The sequence below is a fragment of the Centrocercus urophasianus genome, unplaced genomic scaffold (assembly GCF_019232065.1).
Source record: "Centrocercus urophasianus isolate 14NV4802_14NV808 unplaced genomic scaffold, USGS_Curo_1.0 seq_65, whole genome shotgun sequence".
NCBI classification, from domain to species: Eukaryota; Metazoa; Chordata; class Aves; order Galliformes; family Phasianidae; genus Centrocercus; species Centrocercus urophasianus.
Genome location: NW_024885255.1, coordinates 141,313 through 159,244, shown reverse-complemented (window position 1 = coordinate 159,244; position 17,932 = coordinate 141,313). Strand labels below are relative to the sequence as shown.

Genomic DNA, 17,932 nt, shown 5'->3' with positions numbered 1-17,932 from the left:
GCACAAATCCTTAGTTGTATCGGGACATAGAGTTGAAGGGGAGCTAGATTGTTTTTCTGAGCAAAAATAAGTCACAAGGAATATTTCTCAGCATGTTGTCCCTTTTTATCTTATCGCTTGCAGCAGCAGGTTGAGCCAGGAGCTCTCAAAGCCACAGTGTGTACTGAACAGGCTGAGGGCTGAGTGAAAGTTTTGAGATGAAAGCAAAAATGAAGGCTCTTCCTGCATGGGACTAGGGACACACAGTGGGCTGATTATTTTATCCCTCTGTGGGTGAGTAGTTTTTACGCTGGCCATGTGAATTGCATCAGAAATCATGTAAAAATTTGGAGCTGAAGAGAAAGAAAATGAGAAAACCACAGTGATGATGCAGAATAACTTTAATGGGGAGCGAGAGGACAGGATGAGGCTGCTGGAATAAATAACAGAGCAAAGGACACCATTCAAGATGCTGATACAGACATTCTCATGCTGCATTTAGCCTTCTGTATGCCAGTGACACATTTCACCAAATAGCATTTTTATTTTCTCAAATAAAAGTAAACGATAAATACAGCATTTCTCTTCTGCTAGACTTCTACTGTGCAGTGAAGCTGAAAGGCAGAAGAAAATGACTTGTGTATATGTAACATGTGTTTGTTTATCAGAGGAAAAAGTGAAGTTCCTGATGACTAATTCCCCAAAGTGCAAGGACCAGTCTAACAAGCTTCAGCAAGGAAAGGGTTTGTAATCTCTTGTCTGACTCCATTTGTGTTGATTTTGAAACTACTGCTGCCTGCCTTTTTCTGGCAAAGCAATGCAAAAAAGAGCAAATTTTTTCCCGAGAATGAGATGCCGGATGTTTCAAAGGTCCTGTTAATGCAAACTGGAACTGGGGGCATTTCTTCTTGGCTGGATTGCCTACTGGCCTGAGAGTGTGCTTGAGTAAAATACTATGGAACTAATGTAAAGCATAACTTCAAGAAGACATAGGTAAGTCTGCTTGGGAGAGGCAGAAGGAATGTACAACACATTTGGACATGCTGGTTGGGGCCCGTACTGCTGTGCTATGCTTCTGAGGTCTCTTTGTCTTCATCTGCTGTATCTGTGTTTTCTGTTTCTGGTTTCTCCTTCTCTGGAATGTGCTCTTCCTTCTCGCTCTCAGGTGGTTGGTGGTGTCTGTAGCTGGCTCTGTTGCAAGGGTGCACCCACTGGGAAGCAAACACATAAGAGCACCGTGGGGTGCACTGCGACATAGGTCTGGGGATGGATCTTTCTGCAGATGGCTCCGAGTGCAGGACTTCTGCTCCTACAGATGCCAGGGAGGCTGATGCACATCCATCCGGGACTGCAGAACTTCCTACCACTGTCTCCTGTGGGCACGTGGTGAGGATCGGCCCTGGGAATGTCACAACGACGGGAGGGGGGAATATGATGACTCTGGAGGCAGGGCAGGATACAACACAGGGTTCATTGCAGCTGGTAGCAAGAGGCTGCGGGCACTGCATGGAGCAGGGATTGGAGCAGGGTCCTGCATACCACCCGGCCCCGAAGGACATCTGGGAGGAATGGTGGCGGTGCTGCGGCGCAGAGCGGGGATTCGTGAAGTGCTGACACCTTGCCCAGCACCCTAAAACACAAACAGTGCAAGTGGTAAGAACCCAGCTCAGGTATTTCAGCCATAGGGGCTGTGCATATAATATAGGTGCTACAGCAGGGACAGTTCAAGCCTGAGTTCAGGAGATGGAGCTCCTGGGTCAGCCCAGGATTCCCAGTCTATTTCCAGTCCTCTTGCTCCACTCATCATAACCCCAACACCATTTTCATCCTGTGATGGTTACATCCTCCAGGTTTAATCCTTCTCCACCCCATTCAATTTCTCCCTTTTGTCCATGGGCCGTTTCCAGCTGCTCAGTGCCTCTTTTCTACTTCTAGCTACAGATCCTGGCTGGTAGCTTCAACCAAAGCACTGCTGGTGCCACAAAGCTGCTCATCATGCAGGACTGGGTGCTTGATATCCCTGCTCTGCCAAATGGGATCATTGTGGTGTCTGTGACAGAGTACATCCAGCCCTAATTCAGGCAATCTCTTCTAATAGGATTCTGCACCTCTGCTGAGATTGCACCGGGCACCACATCAGCACAAAACTATGTAGGGGATCCCCTCACCCAGCTCCTATGACATTTCTTATCTCAGCATCAGTGACAAAAGCCCTGAAATCGCTCAGCATGAAAACTATTGTCTTTGCGGACGTACTTCCTCTTCTTAGTGCTCCAGTAAAGTGCCACTCAAAGAGGAAGGCTCCAGCTACAAACAGAGCAGCAAGAATACCTGGTGGCAAAGTCTGGGAGACAGTACTTCTTAGTGAAGTGAACGCTGTTCTTTCCACATGCAAGTATGGTTGTCATTGCAGACCCCACCTGAACATCATCTCAGATCTTTTCCAATCTTTAATGGAAAAAGTTACCCAAATTCTACCCGAATCAGGCTTAGAATATCATTCTTATTAGGTAGCATGCAGATAAGTACAATTATTTAATAAGAAGAAAATTACATTTCATTTTTTAATGAGGGTGCGAATCTCCTCTGATGCATTTTTGAGGCTGAACACAGTCCAGGTCTACAACCAGGTAATTTCTAGCGGACTTCTCTAGATAGAATCTCCCTTCTACTTTTAGAAACCAGAGTGCTTTGCTTTTAAATCCCAGCTGATGTTAAAGCAACATCTTGCTCGATATAATTAGATAGATGTGAATGGGACTTACCAGCTGTCCAGGAGGAAGTCAAGAGAAATGGCCAGAGGAGCTCTGAATCCTTTGAGTTTTATATTCCTTCTTCAACTTCCAGGAAGATGAGACATGTGCATGAAGTCTTAATTACTTTCCAAACAATTTTTCCCGCATGTGTAACACTTATAATTACTATAATTATTTTAACATTGTTTACCAACATTATTCAATTCTCAGCAGTACATACTGTTACATGCTTCAGGGTTCCCCTGTGTATCGTTATGGTCTGAATTTGTTGCTGATGTGATTCTCCCACTTCCGCCTGTCTTAGTGTGGGAATGCACTGAGCTCCAGTTTGTCTGGATTTGGCTTCAGTGCTGACTGTGCAAGCAGTGGTTTGCAGATAACAAACAAAGCATTGCAGATGTGCAATGTGATATGAACCAAGCTATGGGATCTTTAATTCAGGTCCCTATATGCACCATAGCGCCTACATGGGGGCACTGTGGTGTTCATCCCTGTAAGCACTGCAGAGGAGGGGAGAGCAAAGATTTGCTGACTTCACATCCCCAATTTTGGTTATTCGGTTCCTGTTCCTTGTTTCCCAGACTATTGTCACGACTTTATAGATGGAAGCTGACATTCTGCTTGGGTATCCCCACTCATGCTCCAGGTATCAACCAGCTGGTGAGCATCTGGCACCAGTCACTGAGATCAGAAACTTAAAAAACATAATCCTGAATGATGATCAGTTGTAGAACAGAAGACTGGGGGAGAGGGGAGGGAGAGGGAGATAAGGCAAGAATGTCTGCAGATTAGAGGTAGATACAAAAATGGAAGCATTCAGTTGCAGTTTATACTTGTTGAAGACAAGAGAAGCAGTCGTGGGCCAAAAGTCCATCATGGAGAATTAAGCAGGGAGGAATTTTTTTATTCACGTGATTACTGACATGCAGGAGTTGCTGAGAGATATCACGGAGTCTCCATCCATTCATGGATGCTCTGAGCAGTGGATCTGATAAGCGGTCAGGAGGGGTTCATCTGAACAGCCTGGACAGTGGGGACATGCAACTGTTGGTGTGTGGGGATATGAGCAGAAGCCCTTCTAACCCATCTGATATGATTGCTTTTGATTTCAAACAGAAATGCAGCACTTAATGAAAATGCAAAATGCTGCGAGTTATCAGGGCTCAGAACAACATCCTGTTTGTGGGAACAGCGTAGGCACTTCAATCAAAAAAAAATGCATATTCTTAAGGTGCTATTACTCAGCCCTGAGGTGTTTATCTCAGCTGTCGTGCTATTAATAGTATAATGATAAAACTCTTTGCATGCATAAAGCGATAATGAATATTTTGGAAATGCTTTGACATTCCTTTCTGTGTGGCAACCTCACCTTACCGGTCTCAGTTGTTGGAGTTATTTCCCCCATTCTTTCACAAACAACAGTGAAAAGTTCACATAAACTTATCTGAAAAACCAGAGCCAGGATTCCAGGCTCCCCATAGAGCCCTGTTGAGCTCTGTTAATAGGGCTGGCAGACAGTTTGCATATAATTGTGCTTCATGTTTCTCAGAAAATAGGAAATTCCTGTTTCTGTGCTGCTTTACCTGCAAAGTACCCAAATACTCAAACTGGAAACTCATTGACACCTCCTCATCTGTTCAATTTTCAGATGTTATCTGCACAAAACCAACCTGGGATTGGGCTTAGCAACCCAATCCTGGACATCCTGCACCAATTAATAACAGTGCTCACTATGGAGCTTGTCTGGACAGGACATCCAGTGCTAGGATTTGAAAGGCTGTGCCAAGTGAAATTAAACACAGAGAAAGCTGCTTAGTAGCTGACCCTATCACTGCGTGCATCAGAGAAGAGCTCATCCTCTCTCAACCCTTATGTGGTGGGTGAAGGCAGAAATAAGATGAACCCAGCAAGCTCTCCTCTCACTCCCACCACCCTGACTTGTTGCCACTGCCCATCTGAACACTCAGAGACAGATGCTGAGGTCTGAATGTGGCTTTCTGAATGCCAGTGGAAGGCAAATCATCACTTTCTTCCTGCCCACACCGTGGCACAGGCAGCCTGTGGTTGGCTTTCACTGCCACAAGGATGCAGCACTGCCTCATGTCACCTCCAGGGCCATCAGAGCTACCTCACCTTCAGGGCCACCAGCTCTTCGCAGGGCTCCTGAGCTCTCTGTGAGCAGATCCAACACAATGACAGTGATGGAACATGGATCTGCTGCCAGAGCAGCTTAGGGAAGAGGGGAAATGATGTTCTCTCACCTGGGATACTGCAGGGGCCATGTAAGCATGAGCAAAGTGGTCAAAGGCACCTGGGGCTCTTCAGCCTCTCTCCAGCTGCTATCTATAAAACAGTTATATTACTGACTCTCACCAATAAAACAATATAAAAAGTCCAGGCACCATTTAATGGAGAGGCCAGCTTTTTTATTTATCAAAGCCCAAACACCTTTGTCAAAAGCAAAAAGCATAGAAACAACTTCTGATTTTTAAAAGGAAACTTTCTTCTGCTGGTCTTTCTCATGGAAACCAAAGGGGAAAATGGGCCCTTTGGTGCTTAGAGCAGCAGAGAGTAGTGAAGTGCTCTGAGCTGTGCAAGTAGCATAAATGCTGGTGGTAGAGCTTCCCCTTGTCAGCTGTGGAGCTCCATCTCCCTGTGGGGCTGCATCCTCATGCCTCTGTGATGTGTGCTACATGAAGGAGGAGCCAGGTTTACATGGAGATGGGACAGGAAAGGGGCTGAGCCAGGGGAGGCCGCCAGGACCTCGCTCAGCTTCTTCTCTTTGCATTTAACTCCCCAGGGTTGAAGTTAATATCATAAAATTGCTCAGGTTGGAAAAGACCTTCAAGGTCATCAAGTCCAACCACAACCTAACCATACTACCCTAATTCTAACAACCCACTGCTAAATCACGTCCCTAAATGAATGCTCTCTCCCTACAGGGAGTAACAATTCCGGTGTGGCAGGATTGCAAGCAGCATTGGTCTCTTTGTATGAGTAAATCTGTCACTTTATTAGAAAAAGGAGGCTATGGAAATCCTGCTCGGAGGGCTGCAGAAGAAGCAGAGAGGCCAGGAGGAGTTTAGCAGCCAGGACACTGCTCAGCATGAAGGCAGCACTGGAAGGACCTACCAGGTTCTGCAATGCACCTTTAGGTGGTGGCAGAGGGCCACTGTTCCACTGAGTGAACAAACAGGGCTGTGTGCTTTGGGACCTTATGTGTATACACCAGCTAGGCAAAATACTGATCAAGCAAGGTCACTAATTCCTGCTCTCTAGGAAGGTGTCCCCGTGTGGTAACAGCTGGAGCTGCAAGTTGTTTGTCCAACTGATGGCAGATTCATCACGGCAGACGGTTGATGCTGATCATTTTGAAAGCAGGCAGAGCCAGCCTAGAGTCACAGCATCACAGGGACCTTCGGCATCACCCTCCCACCTCTGCTATCCCAGGGGCTGTGCCACAGAACCAAATTCATAATTTGCTCAGCACTGATGAAATTACAGCAGACAGCTGCTAATGAGTCTCATTGCACTAATGAAGTTTTCCTCTGTCTCACAGCCTGCGCTGCTGCTTTTGCTGTGTCTCTGCCCAGCCTGTCTAGTCCTAACAGCATGACTGCTGTCTTTATTTTACAAAGAGGGAAAGCACAACAACAGGGAGCAGTTTTGTCAGGTGGTGTTGAAAAGAGTGGGGAAAAAAAAGACAGAAACACAAAGAAAATGACTGAGACGGCAGACAGCAGGGATCTGGCTGCAACCTGAAATTTAATACAGTGGGCACAACCAGTTAAAATCACTGATGAAGTAACAGTAACAACCTCTTGGAGTGCAAATGCTACAGCAGAGTTGTATCAGCTTAAAGCTCAAATCTGAGCACCTGCTCAGAGCTACTTAGTGTCTCATTAGCATAAATTCTGTTGCAGGAATAACTACAGGGGAACCACAGGAGGAAGGCAAGGTACCATACAAGGTTAGCATTGATTACAATAAGGGGAAGACTGGGCAAAGCACTTTCAGGGGTTAGGAACAGGGGAAAACACAACCTCAGGCCCAGCTACGTGGTTTGCTGTTGTCACAGCAGCTTCAGCCCCTTCACCAGAGACATTTGGAAGCACAGCGGCTCTTCTTGGAGTGGCTCGAACGCTTCACATCCCCCGCATGGTGCCGCGGTGAGCGCTGGATGGCACATGGGTGGAGGCACTTGGACTTGCTGATGTGCTGAGTCGACGAGCTCTTATGCTTGGCTCCCTCCTGCAGCAGCGAGCACTTGGCCAAGCGCTGCTGGGATGAGCTCACCTTCGCCCCGCTCCCGGGGGGGCACTTGGGCACCTGCTGTGAGGTGCAGGTGGTGATGCACTCCTGCGTTGGGTACCCCTTGGAGCACTTCTGGTGGGGGAAGGGGCTGATGTACTCCTCCAGGAAGCACTGTGTCACGCACTGCTGCGGGGGGCACTCGGTGACCCCCCGAAGTGGCAGGGAATAGCCGCTGGTCATCCCCTGCAAGCAGCGGTTCTCCGCACCATACCGCTGCGACAGGCACCTGGAGACCTTCCTTGACCTGCACTCATCCTTGCAGGAGGATGAATACCTGATCCCACATGGTGGGAACTTGAGTTTGCCTGGCTCTGGGCACCGTGGAGCACAGGGTGGGAGGCTCTTGGCCACGCGTTTCTTCTCCAAGTGGCCGTTCTCACAGGACTGCAGAACTCGAGCAGGGCTGAGGCGCACGCTGGGCTTCCTGCACGGCAGCAGACGTGTGGTCTCACAGGGCTCTGGACACAGCATGACACACTGCTGCACACAGGGCTGGCAGGGCAGCAGCATGCTGTGGGTCACGCTGGGCTGTGAGCACACGTAGGTGAAAGGCTGCACGTAGCTCTGCCATCTGGGCATCGGGCTCTTTATGATGCTCAGCGGGTGGCATGTGGTGCTGCATGCATCAGGTTGGGATGTGCAATGCTGGTGGCTTTCGGTGACGTAGCTGGAGCCCGGCAGGTACAGTTGTTTGTACCTCTCCCCATAATAGTGCATGGTCCTGGGAGGTTGTTAAGCCTGGAAGAAGCAGGAAGAAGAGGGACAGTTCACACCCACATTGGCTGTTTCCTGGTGATGCCTGCACCCAGTCCTGCTGGAGGTCACTGGCTGGTGATTCAGAACCCACCCGGGATTACCCAGGGGAGCTGCTCTCTGCTCCCTCCCCTATATCCTGATGAGCTCCAAAACAACCAGAGCCAGGAAAACAAAGCAGCTGCGTTCTGCCCTTCAAAAATGAGCTAAATATTAAACCTCCCCCATCCCCACTGGGACATTCTTTCAAGTTCCTATCCTGCACCTCCCAAGCACTGAGGATGAAAGACAAGCCAGAATTAAAGGTGTGCCCACGCTGCAATCCTCAGGCGTGGCTGCAGCTCAGCAGCACAAAGACAAACCATGGTTAAAAGGGCTGAGGGTGAGGACGGGTTTGTGGAGCACATCTGAGCTGAGCTGCAATCCGTGCCTGGTCCCTTATACCATAGCAGCACCTCTGCAGTCCCTGCTTTGTGCTGTCATGTGGGCAAGCATCAAGAAAAGTAAGAAGAGAAGAGCAGCAGAAGCATTCTGTTTGGTCAAACCAAGGAAGGAAAGGAAGCATCAAGGAAGAATCTCTGGCAGATTTCACCCCAGTCCTGCCCAGGTATTGGAAGCAATGGCATATGAAAAGTGCTCAGAAAATTTTCAGGTTTTTATTTTTCTTTGTTTGTTTTCATCTTAAAGTTATTTAGGAATTAAAGTCTGTAATTAAGTGATCATAAAAAAAGTGCATCTTCTGAGCACCCCTCTTTCTATCTATAATTACAGCCCAAAAGCCTGTTGCTGGCTGACTGTTAATAATAACATCACTGCGTGTTGCTATCATTATCACTATGATTACAATAATCATTGACTAATATAAACAGCCATTGAAAAACAAGAATCACAATGCTACTACTGCACATAAAATACCAAAGCATCTGGTGATGCTCAGCAAGATAAAAAAACTTCTAGAACAGGGGGATTATTCACATCCAGGGAGATGTTTGCATCCCTGGCTGTTAGCCTATGGAGAAACGTAAACACGTTCAGGTTTGTCTGGAGAATCTCTGCTGATTTCATGCTGATCCTGAAGTTGATAGGCTTCTTGCTGTCCTCTGAAAAGCTGCTTTGTTCAAATTCCATGGAATGGCAGAGAAATTCCACCAGATCCTTTAGATCAGCCGCCTTTCCACGTGTGGGCTCAATGCCTGACTCCCAGCAGCACCAAGCCCCTCACGCAGCCCATGGCTTCCTTTGGACCAGACCTAGCAGCAAGCGTAGAGAAGCCCACAAATCCTGTTCCCAATTCCTCAGTCCTTCAGGAGGTGCTTGCCCAACATCCTTCCCTTCAGCACAGAGCTGTTCCTGATGTCAGAGCCGCACACATCCCCATAGGATGTACCTCCACGAGCACAGGACCGCCGCCTGCTGCAGCCACCCAGGGGAACAGAGCAACATTTCAGCAGCTCTGTGAGAAGCCAGACTTACCCACTTCATCAGTGAGAACAACCGAAGAGAAGTGCCTAGGAGAGCCCCGTGATGGCTGAGCTTTTATATAGTGAATAAGTGCCCTGGAGGGTGAGGTGGTTTGGCCCGCGATGCTCTAATTGCTGCCAGTACCAGCCAGGCCACGTGCAGCTTCATGCTGGAGGGAATGGCCGTGCTGTTGTCACCAGGGACCATGGGGACATTGCTGAGTTGGAAGACCCTGTGAGAACATCCTGCTTCTCCCCATGCTAAGTAGAGCACCTGGATGGCCAAGGGCAACCCCTGCATGTGCTGTTAGTGGCTCTGATGCTATGAGTCCCCGTGCGTTGTGCAACAACAGCTCCTCTGCTTCACTGTGGCAAATCCAAGGCAGTAAAATGGTACTTTTCTACAGAGAAAAAGATACTGGCTGAGACAAACAGAGGAAAGGGTCTGGGCTGCCCAAGGGACTGTTCATTTCCATGGGAGCTACATGCATAAGGCCCTTTGGTGCCTTTGAAAACACCATCCAGGAAGGACTCTCGGCAACTTCTTGCAGCCCGTAATTACTGTGGCATGCAGACTTCCTCCACCTGCACAGGAGCTGAGGGTGACTGGGGCTAAGAGGCCTTGGGTGAAGGGCATGGCCACTGCTGGAATGACCCACACCAAACAAAAGGCTGTGCTGAGAGAGGATGCCTTCCCAGCACAACAAAGGGCAGAAAAAAGGGGCAGCATTGGGGCAGCTTGGGAAGGATAGCTGAATCCCTGCAGTCCTAAACACACAGATCCCCTTTCCTGCTCTTTGTTCCCTGTTTATACTAGTTTTAAACCCAAGAGGAAATTAACAGCAGCATCCAGTGCTGGCAGGGAATGAGTTTTAACACAACCATGTCTACATAAGCAAAGGCCCTGGCTTATGCCAATTAGACGCCTATCAACTGTGCTCCAGCATGCTGGGAATCTGAGAAAGGCCTTCCCTGCTGGAGCACAGAGAGTTGAAATGTGTCCTCTTGGTGGAGGAGGCGGAAAATTTCTCACCCATAACAAGGAGAAAATCTCCAGCTGCTGAATCATAGAGTGCCAGGAAAGCTCCAAGAGCAACATTAACCAAAGGGACACGTGCGCTCTCCAGGCTTACCTTGTTTTCCACAACTGAAGACAAAAGCACTCATTCCTACCCGTGCTTCCATTAGCTGTGCTTCACCCTGAATTACAACACCCTTCTTACAATTAAATGATCTTCCTTACCATGAAATGTCCCTTCCTAATATTAAATGATCTGACCCAAGGTTTTAGGAACCAAGAGCAGGAATGAAAGAGCAGCTAAGCAGATTAAGAAGATTTTTATAAGCTCCATAAATCCAGTTCATACTGTAGAACCAGGTCTGGTAGCCTTCAAGTAATCCTAATATATATTTTAGTGTTTTCAGTAAGGTAACAAAATACTAACCCGATGATAGCATCGTGCTCTGTCATCCAAACGTTCTTAATTAGCATCTGGGAAGTCCTCTAAAATCCTTTCATCTCGGGGAGACGCACAATGTAGCGCAGGGCAGAGCTGTGGGGGCTGTTATTATTCCCAATTAAGCACAGGGGAAATCGAGGCACACCGCTCTGCAGTCACCCAATGAGTCAGGGCCAGCGCCAGGCTTCAATCTGAGCTCTGTGCTCTCATGGCTACTCCACCCCATGGGATGAGCTCTGCAACTTGGGTGATTTTTGTGGTCATTCCAATTCCTACAGGGAAGTCACAGTGGTGTGAAGTCTCCCCAAAGCCTGCAGTGATGGTCTTCCCATAAAGGAATGCAAAGCACTGGGTTGCAAGATCATCCTTAGCTCCACACAGGAGAGAAGAGCCGTGGTCAGTGCCACTCATGCTCCATCCCCAGTTATCTTCCACGTGCCCTCTGAGGAGGTGGGATCTCAGCTCCCATCACACCCTGCACCCCACAGGACACAGCTGCTCCACTCTGACCACAGCCATCCCTCATCCCCCAGCACAGCCCACGATGGCACCCCAAGGTCACCAAGTGGGTCAGAACCAGGCAGGATTCAAGGCAGCATCCCAGCCTGGGTCACACCCAGCTCCTCTTGCATCACTTGTTTTGGCTCTCCCAAAAGGCATCATCGGCTTGGCGTGAACAGCCTCCGATTCATTCTCTTAATGATAGGGCATGCCATAGGATTTTTGTATTTTGCACAGACAATGTTTGTAATAAAGAAGAACCACCAAAGGGCAAAAAGACAAAATGTTTACTCTGAGGTCAGAGAACTATATTTATTTAGGTATATATATATGTATATCGTAAGTATACATATATATAGTTTGTTTTCAATACAATGCAGAGTACACATCTTCAGGCAGCATAAAGAACATAGTTTATCACTTCGGTATCTCGAACATTTATAAAGGAGTAGTGCTACAGCTTTCAGTCTGATTTCCAAGACTTTCTTTTGTTTCAGGCTTTGTTTTCCACAATAACCAAAGCAACCAAGTGAATAGAAAAAAAAAAATTTCACGTACAAAGTTTCAGCAGAACCAACTTCTCTGACCAGAGATCCTGCCTCGCTCGGGGACTCCGCTGAAGTCAGTGCGGAGTCAGCAGGGATTGCTGGCCACCTCCTGTAATGAAGGCTGTTGGAACGAGACTCAGATACATTTTGCTTAGCAAATTTACATTTGGCTTCCAAATCTGTGAGCAAAAATGACTCTTTTGGAGAATGTGCAGCCTTGGGGAATACAGAACAGCCTGGGTATCATCTCCTGAGGCCAGGACTGAGCCCAGAGCCCTTGTTGGCCACTCCATTGGTCCTCTTGATGCTGTCATCAGAGGGATTCCTTTGGCATTTCTACTTTTTTTCCCCTATTAAAACTATTCCTTTCATTGAGGTGAGAATTCAGTAACATCCCACTAAACTACTTCTTGCAGCAGAATAAGTAACAAGCCACAGATATCTGGAATGCAGGGAATAATATTTCACCTTGGCCCAAAACAGAACTGAGCTACAGGGAAAGGACTGGAAAACAGAGATAAAGCAGAATTTAACTATAGAAATAAGTTGTCAGGTGATATAAGAAGATAAATAACTTTGCCCCAAAGCCATACCTCACTGGTTTTCCATGGACCCTCCTTTTCCCTGCTCCTCTTTACCAGGGCCATTTGGATGCAGAGCAGTATTTCTTAGAATGGCTTGAAATTTTTACTCCACCTGACTGATAAGGCTGCTGTGGGACGCATTGAGTCACACTTTGCTGTGGGATACCCTTGGTGGCACACTGCTGTGGGACGCACTTGGTAACACCCTGCTGCTGTTGTGGGACACCCTTGGTGGCACACTGCTGTGGGACACACTTGGTAGCACACTGGTGCTGTTGTGGGATGCCCTTGGTGGCACACTGGTGCTGCTGTGGGATTCCTTTGGTGGCACACTGCTGCTGCTGTGGGATGCACTTGGTAGCACAATGGCACTGTTGGGGGATCCCTTTGGTGGCACACTGCTGTGGGACGCACTTGGCAACACTCTGCTGCTGTTGCGGGACACCCTTGGTGGCACACTGCTGTGGGACACACTTGGTGGCACACTGCTGCTGCTGTGGGATCCCTTTGGTGACACACTGGTGCTGCTGTGGAACACCCTTGGTGGCACACTGCTGTGGGACACACTTGGTGGCACACTGGTGCTGCTGTGGGATGTTCTTGGTGACACACTGGTGCTGCTGTGGGATGCCCTTGGTGGCACACTGGTGCTGCTGCGGGATGACCTTGGTGGCACACTGCTGTGGGACACATTTGGTGGCACACTGGTGCTGCTGCGGGACACAGATGTTTGCACCATTGGTCTCACATGGCTGAGGCACACACGTGGTCACACACCTGGTTGCACACTGTTGCTGTGGGATGCACTTGGTGGCACATTGCTGCGGGGCACAAGCGGTCACATAACGCTGCGAGATACACCTGGTGGCACGCTGCTGTGGCACACACGTGGTCACACATCTGGTTGCACACTGCTGGTGTGGGGTGTATGTGGTCATGCAGTGCTGCGGGATGCACACGGTCGCACTGTGCTGCTGGTGGATTCCCTTGGTCAGGAACGGCTGCTGCGGCATGCATGTGGTCACACACCGGGTTGAATGCTGCTGCTGCGGGATGCACTTGGTTGCACATTGTTGCTGTGGGATGAACTTGGTTGCACACTGCTGCTGGGGCACGCACTTGGTCACACATGCCTCTTGCGATGTGCATTGGGTGGCACATGACTGCTGTGGCACACAGGTTGTCACACACCTGGCGGGTGGGATGTGCTGGGTCACACGCTGTTGCTGTTGAATGCACTTGGTTGCATACTGCTGCCGTGGTATGCACTGGGTCACACACTGCTGCGGGGAGAAGCTGGATGACAGAAACCGCTGCCGAGGAGTGCAGGGGGTCACATACTGTGGGGTGCACACTGCTGACTGCCATCTGTGCATCAGAGGGTGTGTTTGGGGGCACTTAATGGAGATGTGCTCTTGGTGGAGAGGAGGAAAGCACTGCTGTTGGTAGCACAACATCTTAGTGAGGTTTTGGCAGGGCTGGAATGAGAGGTGAGAGAGCAGAGCTCTTAGAGAGGCACCCAGTGGGTGCTGGAGGTGCATCCATCCATGCCGGAGTCCAAGAGCTGCACCCAACCTGTAACTTATAACTCAAAAACATGGCAGTAAGGGGACATCTAACAGTAGGGACACCCAGAGATACACAGCGTGAAATATCCCCCTGGACCTCATCTCCCTCTACATCACTTAGACCTGCAAGAAGGAAGAACTGATCTTTGAGGTCAGAGGAGAAATTCCTCATCTGAGCTACCTTCCAACCACAAAGCCCAGGTTTTGCCCTCTGGTTTTGTTGGGGACCTCTTGCTGACGTGTTGAGAAAAAGCCACAACCCAGATGCATCTCAGATCCACCGACCCCATTTGCCACAGCAGGAGACAAGCAGCACCCAAGGCAACACTGCCTGCTGACCCCACAGCACCAGGAACATGCAGAAGCTCACAGCCTGGTTTCAGCATCACCATGTTCATTCTCATTAGGAAGCCAAAGGCAATTAAGGGGCAGCAATACCACAGCCAAACACAGCTTGCTTACAGCTCTTCTAGCACCGTGATCCCTGATACTCCAAAGCAGCTCTTCATGTTGTCAGACACCCACAAAAGCAACAGCAACAGCACCCCAATTACTGTTAACAGCTGTTCCTCAGATTGCTCACAAGTGGCCCTTGGGGTCGGATGCCCAGCTGGAGACACAGCAAGAGCACATTCCTACACTAACAGCAGCAATTCACACTCACTAGCATTAAAAACCTTAACCACAAAGCATTTCATATGTAAAAAGGCAGCAAGAAATCTGCATTTCCACAGCCGCAGAGGCTCAGCACAAAACAGACTTACCCAGCTCCCCGATGAGAACGGTGTTGTGATGTGACCAGTGAGCCCTAATGGCAGCTGACCTTTTATATAGCTGCTAAGTGTGCCCCGAAGGCATGAGGAACCCACGACACAGCCTAATAGCTCCGTGTACAAGCTGCCCTGTGTGCAATGCTCACAGTGACTAGCATCGACTCGCTCATCCTCATGGATGAGTAGTTGGATGTCCGCTCCCCGTAGTAAGTGTAATTACCTCCTGTCTAATCCTCCCTGGCATGGTAAGATTGAATGGTATTTGGAGAGGCAGTGGTGGACCCACCTGCAGAGATCTGGCAAGGGAGGAGTGTACACACCATCAAGCGGTGGTGGCTTTCCAAAGCCCTTCTCCCAGCCCCAGAAACCTCCTGGTGGACCCCAGAGGTGGGGCTGCCCCAACACACGGCCTCTTTTTGCACACAAATGGCTCTGGGAACCTCACTGAGTCCTCCGCATCCTTCTCTACCCATAATCATTGGTTAGGCCAGCACCTCCCGTCCCCACTATAACGTGCAGCTATGTGTGCAGCTGGACACAGACACTGGCTCCTCCAGGGAAAACCAGAAGCTCCCACTGGAATCCACATCACCCCCCTGGGTGGGTGATCCAGAGCCACCTGCATCCTCAGCTCACGTAGCTCTGGAGCGTGGCTGCCAATCCCAATAATCCCATGATCCCAGTGCAATCAGCATCATCAGAGCAGTGGGAAAACACCATCCAGTGACTCTCATATGAGCGGAAAAGATGATCTACAGTCACATCTGATTGCAGCCATTGCGTAACTCAGCTGTCACCAGCAGCACCAGGAGCAGATAAACTTCCTCGGGTCTTGTGGTGCCTTTGAGTGAGTCAACATCTTATCACACGCAGTGCCCAGATCAGAAAAGGGGGATATTAATTTTCTGAAGTCACTGAAGATCCAATCAACGCTTTCATGTGCATTTTGGCTCATTAAACATTCCATAAAGAGACACGTTCTCCCCACTGACTCCATGTAAAGATGTGGGGATTGAATCAGAGCAGTGCTGAGCCACAGCAGCATTGAGCACTGGGGGAGATGGAGCTCACCCCAAGGAGGGCAGCTCCTGAACATGCTCATTAGAACCTCAGTTTGTTGTGAGCTACAGAAATAGCCCTCCCATGTGATTATTGAGGCCAGGAATGAGGTCCATAAAAAGCTTCATAATGCAACTGAATATGAAAGCCTAGCAACTCTTTTGTGCAGCAATGAAAGTGGTTCTCAAGGTTTATTCATGGGTGAAAAATTGGATTTCACTAGGCAAGAATTGCAGGGAATGAAATGCTCCCTTTACCATAGGCATCTCCAGCACTGAGTGTGCTCATCGTTAGCTGAACCACAAGCAGTGTGGCTTTGTTGTGGCATCCCTCCCACGGAAACCCATTCTTTGATCCAAAGCCATAACTCCTCACTGCTTTTCAGCTCCAAAGCTTGCAGGTCTGATCCTCCCTGTTACTGAGGTGAGCAATTCACATTTGTGTTAGTTTTACCCTAGTCTGGATACAGGCACTGCCCCAACCTTTAAACAAATCCTTGTTTCATTCAGTACTTGGATGCAACCCATGCATACCTGCCTAACTCACTGAAAGCCATAGCAAATTTAATTAGCAGATCCCAATGACAACTTGCCTTTCATGTCCATACCCCATTATGTGTACATGAATATGCATCCAAATCCACTTTCTCAGCACACTCCAAAGCTGCAGACTCAAAGAAGGAAAAACCACTGAGGATCCACTTTAATTTTGGCAGCAGGGCAACTTGGGAGACTTTCACTGCATGGCATTGGAATGAGCATTTCACTCTCACACGATGACACCTGTCAAAAATGTGTGCTTCTGTTGTCACCTGCTCACACCCCAATAGAATCCACCTCCTCCCAGCAGTGGTTGTCACCTATGGGAATTTTCTGGGCTCTTTTCAATGTACCTGGCTGATCTGGCAGCATGGGCAACAGCTTGAGATAGAAGTGGAAAATTAAGTTAGAATAGAGCCAAGGTATCTTCCCATGGAGAGAGGAGATGAAAAAACTCCTGGAGGAGATGCCAGGGGAGATGCTGGGAAACCACTGCCTTCTCTTTAATAAGCCAGGAATGCAAAGCAGCACCGTCACACAGTGGCATTTTGGGAGCATGAGCTAATGCCCCAGGAATGCACAGCTCCTGGCCAGCTCCAGATATAGAAGTGTGGTTGGAAGAGCAAGCAGGCGAGAAAAGAAGATGGAAGAAACAAAGTAAATAGGACAGGTGTGATCCAAGACACCAGGCTGAAATCTCAGGCAGCATAGAATTAGCCTTGCTCCATTAAATTTAACAAGAAAACAGTGATTAACAAGACAGAGTTGTAAAGCAGAAGGGAGCTACAACAGTAAAATAGTGCTTAACATTGTGCATGTGGGGCTACAGCAGAGGCAAACGAGAGGGCCTTTCCTTGAAGAAAGGATTTGGAGGAGTACCATCACGGACAAGTTCTGCTCAACACCTCACAAGCTTAAGGAGAACTCTCGGGTGCCAACCACTGGTTACAGTCACTGCACAGGTCTGGGGTGGCCACATCCTCCAGCACTGCCAAAGCCATGTCCTCAGAGCCCTACAAGCCACTAGAGCGCAGCATATGCACACATAAACCACCTCCTGCAGCAGCTTTGCACAGACAACAGCAGCACTGAATGCGTTTCCCAATGCTCTCTGCTCTCCAAGAAAAGAATCTGCCTGACCTGGCAGCCTGTGAGCTCAGCTCAAATTGCTGCCTTTGCATCAGAGCACTGTAACGTCTGAATGCTCCTCAAAGCAGTGCAGGTATTGAACCAAAGCCATCAGTGCATCCTGCAGCCCACCTGAAGACTCATGTCTCCATTCCAGCTGCTTACATGCATGCGTGTTTCTGGGCATTGAAAACAATTTGAAACAGATGCCAGGCTGCAAGCAAGGAGCTTCACAGTAAGGGGAAGGTGAAGAATAGGGAAAAAGAAGAGAATAAGCAGACATGGCATATTTTTATTGTATCAGACTTGTAATTAGATAGCAGCGTACAAGCTGCAGATAATAAAACACTGTATTATTAGCCTAGCAAGCTGTAAAATTGCAGTATAGATGTTTCAATGATTTAACAGTGCTGAAGGCAACATACAAACCTCCTCATCATCATGCATTAAAAAAAAAATAAAAATCTTCTCTTAGACTCCTTACTGTATTTTAAAAGCTTCTTATTACTT

General features: G+C 48.5%; 2 protein-coding genes across 2 annotated transcripts; both read right to left on the bottom strand.

Annotated features, from left to right (window-relative positions):
* Nucleotides 1–6,827: 6,827 nt before the first annotated feature.
* On the bottom strand, nucleotides 6,828–7,766 carry LOC122170230. The gene has a single exon (XM_042836927.1). The coding sequence runs from the start codon at nucleotides 7,764–7,766 to the stop codon at nucleotides 6,828–6,830; it is 939 nt and encodes a 312-aa protein (XP_042692861.1).
* Nucleotides 7,767–12,405: 4,639 nt separating this feature from the next.
* Nucleotides 12,406–13,812, bottom strand: LOC122170236 (keratin-associated protein 10-4-like). The gene has a single exon (XM_042836932.1). It carries the CDS (start codon nucleotides 13,810–13,812, stop codon nucleotides 12,406–12,408), a length of 1,407 nt encoding a protein of 468 aa, XP_042692866.1.
* Between the last annotated feature and the right edge of the window lie 4,120 nt (nucleotides 13,813–17,932).

Excerpts from the sequence above, each read along its gene's own strand:
- LOC122170230 (XM_042836927.1), bottom strand. The coding sequence starts at position 7,766 with ATGCACTATTATGGGGAGAGGTACAAACAACTGTACCTGCCGGGCTCC.
- LOC122170236 (XM_042836932.1), bottom strand. The coding sequence starts at position 13,812 with ATGTTGTGCTACCAACAGCAGTGCTTTCCTCCTCTCCACCAAGAGCAC.